Here is an 11,980-nt window from a genome sequence, read left to right as displayed (position 1 = left end):
GATTTTATCGAGAGGAATTTTATTGATATTTTCTCAAATTTTGTCGACTTTTTTTGCTCGACCAAATTGATTCTCTGAGAATTCATAGAACACTATAAAATCCTAGTCAGAAAAAAAAACAAAAGGCCTAAAAATACCTTTTTAGGCCCACTTTGTAAAAATTTTGACAAGCGCGTGTTTTTTTGACGTGCGCTCCCCCTTCCACCACCACCAAAAAATGTATTTTTGAATAAAAAATAAAATAAAATCACCTCCCCCCTAAATCCTCCACTTGTTGAACTTTAACTCTAACATCTTACTGCGTACATTTTGTTCATGAATATATTAATTTTATTGTGGCAAAAGGTGTTCACTGTTCTTATTAAAATTCTAGTTTATCGGTTTTCAGAAACAGTTTATCGATGTTTACTTTAGGTCTCGCCATGTGCCCAGCGGAAGAATTTCTTAAATGCGTAAATCGACAATGCTATCCCTATCAGTTGTATTCCGGCTATTATGACGTAATACCAGTACAGTTTTCCGTCTGGCAGCTGGCATTTGGTGTCGTCGGAGCTGTTGTAGATGCAAAAAGCGGAGACCAAGTTCAACAAGTTGGATAACGACAACACAAAGGCTGCTCCAATCGCTGAAAACATAATGTTAAATTGCCTCCTAAAATTGTCTTAAAAAAATTGGCTAACCCGACTATCAAGTTTAGTATTAATGTTATATAATCAACCAGTAGCGGATCTAGAAAATTTTCGAGTGGGGGGAGATCAGGGGTGAACTTCGGGGGGGGGGGGGGGGGGGGGGGCTGTATGCCTATCCTCCTGAGGGGTTCGACCCCCTCACTAACCAAAGTGCTCATCTTTGGCTTTATTTTATGACATCCGTTTTTGGCTGACCAACCCTAAAAGTGTTCTAAAGACGCCTTTGGCGCCAGTATATACTAAATTTGAAGGGGAGCGCGCGCCGAAAAAAAAAAACAATTTTTTTTTGGTCAAAATGTCCCAAAAAGTGCCCAAGAATGGCTTTTTTGCCCTGTTTTTCAAAGATTTGCAGCGGCGCAAGAAATCTGTAAAATTTGGATCTTTATAATAATCTGAGAGCGCTCGGAAAATCAACTTGATCGACCTACAAAAATGCACCGGTTGATTTTGTTACCTGTTTAGTACCATTTTTGGGCACTTTTTTCACAGATGTGTGCGCCACCTCCTAAGTGTAATTTGTCGCTTTGGAAGTTTTTAAGAAACGTTCGGCCAAAAATGGATGCCGTACAATACAACTAATACGCGGAACCCTTTGGTTGGTGCCAGGGTCGAATCTCCTACCCCCCCCCCCCCCCCCCCCCCTAATAAGCTTCCTACCCCCCCCCCCCTAATCCGCTAATTTAATCAACATTGCTCGTCATATTTTGTTTGAAGTAATTGGTGCTGTATTAGGTATGGAAAACTTAAAGGTCTTAAAGTAATTCGCTGCACCAAGTTTATAAAAATATTTACCTTTTGCGAGGAAGCAAAGACCAATGAATATGCCCTGCATTTTGTCTGAAACAGAAAATCCAATTGATCATCAACAAAATTTCGGCAACAATTTTTGTTTCGAACTGTTGTCCCAAGCGACTAAGAAATTATTTAGCGTTTCGTAAAATATCACTGAAGGATAATGAAACTGTCAAGAAGATGATCTCCTGTTTTATCATAAGCCCTATAAAATATATTTTATGTTCGAAAAAGTTATTTCCTGAAAAAACAAGACTGCTTGTATCAGGACGAAGCTCTGAATGTACCGGCGCTTTAACGCTTAAACATCACAAAGGTAAACTTTGGGTTTCATTTTGTTTTTTTCCGACTTTCGAAGAAAGTGAGGAATATTTATGCTCGGGTTGGTTTATTTTTTATTCAGAACAATTTCACAAACAATATTGGCTCAGTGAGGGGATTGATCCCTGTAGCTACAAGAAGTCTTGTTTAATTCTTGACCTCTCACGCAACTTCATGTTCAAAAAGATATATTATGCGTCTAGTAACGAAATTATGAGAAAAAAATGCAAGCCTAATCTAATTTAATTCGGAATGATTTAATTAACTACTTCTGCTTTACGCGTGCTCGAAATATATCGCGCAATTATTATCCCAATTGAGTTATGAGTAGTCTAAATATCAAGCTCCATAACTACAAAACGATTGGTCGCAGAAGATTTTTGTTTCTAGTTTAAACTTCTGAAATCAATGTTTTTAGATCGTATAATCAAGTTCAGTCAATATCTGGAAAAAGAACACGTCCACCACAAATTTTCGGTCTTTTGCTTTCAAAAATGGACAAAAGGATAAATAAACTATAATTTTTCATTCAACACAAAGCTTTTGTTTCCTTTCAACTAAACTTGCGCTCAAGTGGTATTGTTTTTTTGTTCCGACTTTCGATACGAAAGTAACGGAATATTTGTGCTCGGGGTGGGTTTTTTTTTCTTCAGACAAATTTCGACTTTTTAACTAGCCATTTTTGACGGAATTTTTTATATCATTCAAAAGGTATTGTTGTCCTGAGCTTAAATTTGAAAAGATATTTCACCTGTGATCATTTTTCGTAAAGTTATGAAGGTTTAAAGATTGCCATTTTGACCAAATTGGGACAATTAACGCGCGATATAATTCACGCTAATAACGAGTAAGCGGAGATTTAATCCGTCTTATAAATCGTTCCAAATTGGTTGAACGAAGCTTATTTGCCATAATTGATTTGTTACAAGGAACGAAATCTATCTTTTTGTACTTCATAAGGCGTGTGGGGGGATGATTTCATAAAAAATTTCATTTAATTTTTTTTAATGTTATTACTGCTGCTCCATAAATCTTAAAAAGCAGTCGGAACATTCAGGGCGTCGCCCTGATACGAGCAGTGTTGTTTTTATATTGATGAAGATTTCAAAAGAAATCATAAAAAATTGAATGTTTGTCAAAGTTCTCACTCTACAAGACATGTTCAGTACAAAATGATGCGGCTATTACAGAATTAGCATAACCCAAACTTGCCTCATTTTAATTGAAAATAAACTCACAGCTGGATTAAAATACCGCTCACCTATTAATTGCAGAAAACTTATCGCGTTGTAATTGTCCCAAAATGGCATAGCTCAAAGTAAAAAAAATGAACGCAGGTTGTTTTTTTTTTTGAAAAAAACTGAGCTCATGGTGTCACTATAAGACAAATTTTGATTGGCGATTTAAAAAAGATTTTATCTAAAAAAAGAATCCTACAGAGTCCGATTTTTCCGTCGCTTTCTTCGAAAGTCGCAACAATAAAGAAATTTTTGATTTCCTATTTGTAATTAGAGCAGAAACAAAAACTGATTTTCAAACTTTGAAGAACGAGTAGATTTTCTTTGCTTGCTGCAGTTTCAATTCTTCAGACAATTTTCGCCATCTAAATTTTTTCACCTTCTGAATTTTTGAATTCCTGAATCTATTTATAAAAAAAAGTTCTTTGATAAATTTTTGCAAAATTAAGGGCGTTTGAAAATTGCCAGTTTGGCTAACTTGGTACACTCAACCCCCGATACTTTTCGTGCAGTCAAAGCTCAAGCGACGAATTAATCCGTCCCATAAATTGTTCCAAGCTCAAATTAGGCAAACTATTTTGACTTTTAAAATAATTTGAAATTTTTTTTCGAAAGTTTCTTCCATTTTTATGGCGATCATTACTCCATAAACCTTAAAAAGCAAAATGAGCTTTCATGTTTCTGCTCTGATATGATTAGTATTGTTTTCAATTAATTTTGAAGCTTTTCAAATTTTTATTTGAAGTTTCCAAAAAACGTTCAGCAGGCCAGATATAGATGATATAACAGCTACAAACATACATGGTTCCGATTCGTAGTCAGGTGCCTGAAGGTAGGCAATCTGGTAAGCAGTCACCACTACAAACACTTGTGAGATAGAGGCTGCCAACTGCTGCGGCAGTTGCCACAGGACACTGAAATGGGAGGCCACGAATGTGCACCCGTTGTACTCCTGTCTGATGATACACTGGTCTATTATGTGTTCGTTGGATGTGAGACACTCGTTGAACTTATAATGACGGACCAAATCCACTGCAATGGCAAGAGAGATTGAAACAACTAAAAAAACATAACCATAACATTGCATTGTGAGATAAACTGAAAAAGCGTAAACAGCAACGTGAGCACGTACATCCAGGGGCGGATTTGGGGGGGGGGGGGGACGCCTTCCCTTCAGGGATTCGACCCCCTGCCTACCCAAAGGTTCCCCCCTTTGGTATTTTTTAAGAAACCCACTTTTGACCAACCGACCCTAAAATTTTTCTAAAGGCGCCTTTGGCGTCAATATATACTAACTTTGAGGGGGGAGCGCGCGCCGAAAAAACGCGATTTTTTGGTAAAAATTTTCCAAAAAAAGCCTAAAAACGCATTTTTTGGCCTGTTTTTTTTTCAAAATTTCGCCTGCGGCGCAGAAATTTTGGCCAAAAAATGGTATTTGTAGAGCTTTAGCAGAGCTCAGAAAATCAATTTGGTCGACCTAAAAAAAGGTCGACAAAATTTTCGAATTTTTTTTGAAAATCCGCCGCCCTAGAGGAAATCCTAGATCCGCCCCTGCGTACATCAATGCCCTTTTTGATGATGAAATTAAAAAAAAATTAAATCACTTTTAAAGTAAAAATGTAATTAGTTTTAGTAATAGGTATGCAACTTACAACCCAAAAAGAGCCCTGTCAAGAGCCTCTTGTGATCTTTGGCCGCTGAGAAAGCCAGTGGGAGGTCAACGTCAAAAGCGAGGGTGTCCTTTTGACCTCTAATTTTGTACAGACACATTTTGAACTTGAAGATGATGTGGCGGAAGCAGTCTGAGTTGAGGAAGAGCATGATTGGAATCAAGACGCCGACGAAGATTAAGTTGAGTCCTAAGCTGTACCAAGAAACAGGTCGCTTTAGCGTGTACTAAACAGAACATACACAAACTGTCTTCTGTTTTCGGCCAGTTATATTAACTATCCATGTTTTTTCGACTTTTTCAGGGAAATCAAACAATTTTAATAAGTTAAGTTATCTGGTCATTGGAAGCTGGTTGTGATCTTTTTTCAATGAACTTTAGCATATTTAAAGTCCACAAGAAATCAGCATCTAAGCTGTAGAGCAGCACAGCGAATCACCCAAGCGTAGTTTAAAAAATAGTCTGAAATCTTTTAGTGGCACAACAATTTCGAAAACAAGAATAATTATCCGTACACTGGTATCATTTAGGTTTAGGGTGGCGTTTTCTCTGTCCCAAGAGGGAAACTGCATCTGTAGTCCCTGCGCTCTGAAGATGGCATTGAAAGAAGTCTGAACACAAAAACAATGCAAAAAATATAATCAAACTGCTCGTACTAGGGCGAAGCCCTGAATTTCAGACTGCCTTATAAATTCTATTAAGCAATGTTTGCTTTATAACAATTGATGAGTTTTAAAAAAAAAATTTTTTTTCTAAAAATTTGAGTTTTTTATAATCAAATCATATAAAATACAAAGTGATAATTTTTGCTCCTAGAAACATCGCAATTATGGCAAAAAGCTTGCTTCAACCCCTTTGGAACCATTTTTACGACAGATCATATATCTGCGTACGCGTTAATGGCGAAATATATCGCACGTTAATTGTCCCAAAATGGCCAAAATGGCAACCTTTAAACTTGTTACATTTTACAAAAAATGATCACAGGTGAATTATCCTTTTAAATTTGAGCTCAAGACAACAATACATTTTAGATGATATTCCGTCAAAAATGGCTAAATAAAAAGTCGAAATTTGTCGTCTGAACAAAAAAAAACACCCTGAGCCATTTTTGACGGAATATCATTCCGTCATTTTTCTCGAAAGTCGGAACGATTAGCCATATCTATAGTACTGATTAAATTATCCAAACAAAACGTAGTCAATCTAAAAATTGCGGCAATTTTTCATGAAGTTAATTGAAACGCGGTCAAAAATAATGAAAAAACAATCAGCATTTTGTTACTGCTAAAATGATATAGCTGTTCCGAGTTTTGTAAGGAAAGTATTAGAATATTTGTGCTCAGGTGGCTTTTTTTTTCGTCAAACAAATTTAGACTTTTAAAGTAGCCTTTTTGGCGGCGAAGTTTTTTTTTATCATTCAAAAAATATTGTTGTCTTGAGCTTAAATTTGAAAAGATATTGCACCTGTGATCATTTTTCGTAAAATAATGGGGCTTAAAGATCACCATTGTGACCAATTTGGGACAATTAACACGCGATACATTTCGCGCTATCAACACGTGAGCGGATATTTGATCCGTCGTAGAAATTGTTGAAGGAAGCTTATTTGTCATAATATATTTGTTACTAAAAGGGAAATCTATCACTTTGTTTTTTATATGGCATTTGGGGGGATAATTCTTACAAAAAATCTCAAATTTTATATAAAAAAAATTCTTTCTTCTTTTTAGTACAGCAATTTTTTAAAATTTAAAACTGCTCCAAATACCTTAAAAATGCAATCACAGCATCGAGTCTTTTGCCCTAATAGGAGGAGTTTAGTTTTCTTTGAGCAACTATTGGTGTCAAAATCTTGTCCTAAAAACAATCTGTTTCGACTCCAGTTGGATTATTAAAAATTGCCCAATTAGGTTTGATTTCAGCAAAATAGTTCAAAAACGTCAACCCTAATTTACCCAACTTAGTTTATCAAGAGTTTATAAAAAAAAATTCCGAAGAAAATGGCGAAATATTCTGTGGTCGGGTTGGTTAACTCTTCTCCAGACTAACGTCTACTTTTTTATTAGCAAATTTTGACAAAAATTTTTATATCAATTGAAAGGTAATCTCCTGTGATCATTTATTAAAAAGTTATGGGCGTTTATAAACTGCCAATTTGGCTATCTTAGGACAATTAACTTGCGATATATTTCATGCTATTAACCCATAAGAGGAGATTTAATCCTCGTTAAACTCGTTTCAATTCGAAATGACTCATGCTATTTGTAGTATTTAATATATTACTATGTGTGATATTTCGTTCCGAAATTCGTAAGGAAAGTAATGTAATATTTGTGCTCGAGGTAACTTTTTTTCAGAAATTTTAGTTTTTAACTAGCCATTTTTGACAGAGCTTTTTTTTCATAAATCAAAGGGTATTGTTGTCGTGAGCTAAAATTGTATATATTTTTCACCTGTAAACTTTTTTTGTAAATTTATGGAGGTTTAAAAGTTGCCATTCTGGCCAGTTTGGCACAATTAACGCCATATAATAAAATTTAATCCACAATTTTCAAACTCAACACTACTCCATCTCTTTCAAAGATGGAGAACGATAGATAGTTTTTTTTTCAAAGACTACCTAATCCTTGTAAAACATATAAAAACAGATGATAACTCGAGTTGACCTTTATAGACCAAATTGCTTATCATGCAAGTGCAGACGTCGAGTTTATGAAAAATTGCTAGTCATGCAATTTTCGTGTTTGAAAATTTGCGTGAATTTTTTCTTAAGCATTTTTTGTCAACAGTTCCGATCAAATCAATTCCTCGAATGACTTTCAATTGAAAACTTTGCATTTTTATCATACTTTCGGAGAAAATGACGAGCTACCCGGGTTGACCGCCATAAACCAAAAATGCTAATTAAACAATTCCATAAACAAAGTCTCTGAAAAAATAATAATTATACAAATTTCATACATTTTGCAAAAATGATGTCATTGAATTTCCCAAGTTTTTTTTCTCGTTTTGGCGTAAAATTCGGTGTATCGTATTAAATAAAAAAGAAAAACTTTTTGTCAAAAAAATGCTAATCATACAGTTTCCATATATGGAAATTGATTGATTAGCATTTTTCTGATCTTACAACAAAAATTTTTCGAAGGATTTTTGAAATTGCCCTCAAAATTTTTTATTGTTTATTTTTCAATCGCAAATTGAATTTTGTACTAAAAAAACATTGTTCTTTATGTGTATAACGTAGTTCTGCATGCGCTAATATTTTTTTTTCTTTTCGCTTAACAAACTTTTAAAAATTGGTTAAGATTTCTCAGTACTTTGTCTGGCAATCTTTATGTATGCCTTGATCAATGTCTGGTAGTTTAAAATTGCAAGTTTTAAAAATAATCACCTGTGAAAATTTTAACCAAAATTTAAAAGTTTGATACTTTTGTTATATTATTTGTGTGAGACAGAAATGCGAAATTTCAGATCATTTCCAATGCATTTTTAATGCGAGACGGTCAAACCTTTGGTAACTCTACGCTTGACTAACCAAGGTCTTTGTCACTTGTGTTCGGTTACGAACACAACCAAAAAATTTTGGTAAATTAAAATGTAAAAAATCATTATTTTTGGTTTATGGAAAAATGCTAGTCATGCAATTTCTATATATGAAAAATTACTAATAATAGACCTTTCATGCAATTTTTTTTACTTATGGAATAGCATGAAAAGTGTATGATTAGCATTTTTCCATACATGAAAATTGTATGACTAGCATTTTTGGTCAACCCGGGTATTTGAGTTAGACGATAGTTTTATTTCTCCAAAGAAACACGGATTTTCACTTGCGACCGTTTTTCTACAACATTTTGAGAGTCTAAATATTTTCAATTAGGAATAAATCTTTTTTTTATCATTTACTTTTTTGGTCGATTATATTTTTCATTGACTTAAGAAGCGGTGTTCATACAGAATAATAAAATTTCCCTAAAATTTTCGACAGGGATTTGGAAAAGCTATCATTTTTTTCAAAAAAGCAAATATGAAAACCGCCTTTTCTATTTCTGTGGAGGCTATTCCCGGTATTTGTTGCAAGAAAATTACACAGTATAAGTAGCGGATTTGAGGGGGAAAGCAGTCGCCCCCCTCCTCCCCTCAGGGATTCGATCCCTGACTACCCAAAGGGTTCCCCCTTTGTTACTTTTTGTCTCCATTTTTGGCTAGCTGACACTAAATTTTTCTAGCGGCGCCTTTGGCGCCAATATATACTAACTTTGAGGTGTAGCACGGGCCGAAAAATTGCGATTTTTTGGTCAAAACTATCCAAATACTGCCTGCCAGTTAATACCAGTTAATTGCGAGTTCTTTCTGGCTTGAATGGTAGCAGATACAATTACAATATTAAACTTGTGAGTTACTAGCACCCCCATTGTATTTAAAATGCAAGTGTTGCAGCAATTTTGTAATAATTTACTCGACTTTTTTTAATGACTAAAAAATATTTGAAGGGGCGGATCTAGAATTTTCCGCCTCTCCAAAATATGCCCCTCCGCCCTCCAAAAGATGTCATTCAAAAAAGTCGAGTAAAATCATTGCAAAATTGTCGCAACACTAGAATTTTAAATACAATGGGGTGCTAGTAACTCACAAGTTCAATATTGTAATAATTGTATCTGCTACCATTCAAGCCAGAAAGAACTCGCAACAATTCGCAATTAATTAGCAACAATAAATAAATAAATGAACAAACTACAATAAACAAATGAACAAACTGCAATCTGGAGTAGCATACCAACAAACACTGAGTCACGATGTTAGCCTAGAAGTTACCTTAAAATAGAAGTAGGGTACAAGAGAAAGGAACACAGGCAGAAGTCTAGTCAGTCGCTCCACACTCTCAACCATGTCCCGTCTAAACTGGCCCCCGTAGTCGAACTTCACAAAGTCGAACAGCGACAGGTCATCTTGCCACTCATTTCGGCTATCTGAACATTCAAAATTTTCTTATTGTTCTCCGACTTCGGAAGAAAGCAGCGAAGTAATTAGATCGGCTTTTTTTCTGCTGATCAATTTGATCAAAATAACAGAGCAATAATCGAAATACATTTTCGAAGGTGATCGGCATAAATTATGAGGAATCAGATTATTTGACGGTGATCAGATCCGCCACTACCCGTACTTTCTCTTATGTCCACTAAGCCATTTTGCAATGCAGAAACATCAGTTGGCTTCGATTACCAATTAATGGTCTTAAAAATGTAAATTGGAACTTTTTGACTGACCCAAGTAGTCGACATATTTCTTCCTATTGTCCCCTGAAGCTACCATGTTCAGAATGCGACACACACACGGGGCCATGTCGGGCTGTTTCTTCCTGTAGACATAGAAGTTTTTCCCTAACATAAAGAAAACAAATGACAGACACAAGCATCCAAATGCAGTGTATGTCCCCAATTCATGGCTTCCAAATTTCATGGCCTCGAGGTAATTAATCAAAAAACAGCTGACAGCAGCGCCTAACTTTTCAAACCAGTAATACAAGTGGAAGTAACAAGGAATGGAAGACTGCTTGTCACTTTGATCTGCGCCAAAAATGATCATATTTCCAGATATAACTCCGGATCCCATTGCCGTAATAATTAGCGCTGTTATGACTAATGGTCCGCAGGCTTTATCAAAAACCGAATCGGTATCGTAAAAATTATCCGTCGAGCAAGTATCATCTTCCATCGTTTGAGAAATCATATAAATTACGTAACCGATGGTAAAAATTACGTAACCAATGATAATAGTGATGAAACGCTCAATGTAAGTGTCTGATAAAACTGCGGTAATGAAAGAGGTGAAATATTTCACGAGGTAAATTGTTGTTAAAATATTTGCAGAGTGGGTTACGGTCCAACCGTAGGGATCATTATTAGCTATCGGTAACAACGCGTATGCAACGGTATTTATGGCGCAGCTTTCCAGAAAAGCTGCCATGAATATAGAAGCACATGCTAATCTTTGGCTGTTTTTCTCCAATGTTGAGCTTTCATATAATTGGTTTTGGGCATAGTTTGGGTTTTCTGAGTGGTCCAAGTTGAATAAAGATTCGCCGAAAGTTCGAGTTCGGCGCTCGGTATTCAACTTCGCGGCTGGGTGGGTAAAACCACGTGGCTTAGCTGTGGATGTAGTGGTAGCGGGTGGGGTTCGTGCCGAGCATTGGTCTAACTCGTTACCCTGGATTCGGCCCGTATTCGACGGCGTATGCGAATTGTTTTCAGGCGAAATTTTGCGACTTATTTTGGAAGACGCCATTATAAAAATTCGACTGGTTTAACGAACCTATTTGATGAACCTGACGAATTCGACTGGGGGTTTAACCAAACTATTTGACGAACATATTTGACGCACCTGGTTTAATATTTGTCAATTTGCTGTCCAATTGCTGAGGATGCTTAGAAACATTGTTTAGTGGAGTTATTTGGTGTTTAATGCCATTAAACTCGGCCCAAATTATGTTCTTTGAGTTGTTTGTTATATTCTGAATGATATATCAACTAAAAAACATATATAATTATCGTACTTCAAAGAAACAATATTTCCCCATATCAAGTTTTTAAATTTGAAATCTTTTGGTAGTTTTTTTGCTGAAATAAAATGCGCATCTTTAGTAGAGTCGTCGAAAAACGGAAACAAAATTCGTATAAACGAGATTTGTTTATATTTTGGGCAGTTTGATTCGATACTTTACCGGGTGGTCTTTAAAAAAAGATATATTGGCGACTCGATCTGTTAAACCAATCGCTCTTTGTTTAATGGCATTATTCTTGTAGTGACTCGACTAATAAAGAATTAGGTTCATATGCCAGTTTTAGTATAAGCATATTGGGCCGATGTAAGCCAAATAAGTTCGGCTCAGAAAAAATCAACCAGTATGGATGTTGGAAACTTCAACCGAATACGTCTCAGTCAATTTTCTCAAAGCCCAATTCGGAACGAAAGCTGCGTGAACAAAATTGAAATGGTCTGTGAAGCTTGTTAGACATTTATGGCATGCTCGTTTGGCATCAGTTCTTTATCATATTACAAATTCTTAGGGCTGCAGCAAATTTTCAAGCTATTTTTGACTGATTTGTTCAAACTTTAGACTCCCAAATTCCGAAATCAGCTGAAAAATTATCAGGGGTGATAGCAAAAAAAGAGCTTACTTTGCTCGCAATATTTTATGAGCCTATTATTACCTGGAAATTTTCAAATACTCTCCTCTTTAATAGGTTTTAAATATGCTATTTCATTGT

At 35.5% G+C, this 11,980-nt stretch overlaps 1 protein-coding gene across 1 annotated transcript; it reads right to left on the bottom strand.

The window, feature by feature from the left end:
• Positions 1–257: 257 nt before the first annotated feature.
• LOC134844079 (solute carrier family 15 member 4-like) lies at positions 258–11,043 on the bottom strand. The gene is made up of 8 exons (XM_063860551.1): positions 11,025–11,043; positions 9,980–10,093; positions 9,528–9,682; positions 5,225–5,320; positions 4,693–4,936; positions 3,842–4,099; positions 1,482–1,526; positions 258–625 (listed from the first exon to the last, which is right to left on the bottom strand). The coding sequence occupies exons 2-8, from the start codon at positions 10,053–10,055 to the stop codon at positions 411–413; spliced, it is 1,089 nt and encodes a 362-aa protein (XP_063716621.1). The 5' UTR covers positions 10,056–10,093; positions 11,025–11,043; the 3' UTR covers positions 258–410.
• Positions 11,044–11,980: the final 937 nt, after the last annotated feature.

Source organism: Symsagittifera roscoffensis, chromosome 4 (genome assembly GCF_963678635.1).
Source record: "Symsagittifera roscoffensis chromosome 4, txSymRosc1.1, whole genome shotgun sequence".
Taxonomy (NCBI): domain Eukaryota; kingdom Metazoa; phylum Xenacoelomorpha; order Acoela; family Convolutidae; genus Symsagittifera; species Symsagittifera roscoffensis.
This window is presented reverse-complemented; position numbering and strand designations above follow the sequence as displayed.

What these genes read in the sequence shown, in the direction of transcription:
- LOC134844079 (XM_063860551.1), bottom strand. Translation starts at nt 10,055, where the DNA reads ATGGCCCCGTGTGTGTGTCGCATTCTGAACATGGTAGCTTCAGGGGAC. An exon ending in TAAACCTAAATGATACCAGT is followed by an intron (nt 4,937 to 5,224) that starts GTACGGATAATT and finishes TGTTCTGTTTAG; the next exon opens with TACACGCTAAAGCGACCTGT. An exon ending in TCTTTGCTTCCTCGCAAAAG is followed by an intron (nt 626 to 1,481) that starts GTAAATATTTTT and finishes TTATGTTTTCAG; the next exon opens with CGATTGGAGCAGCCTTTGTG.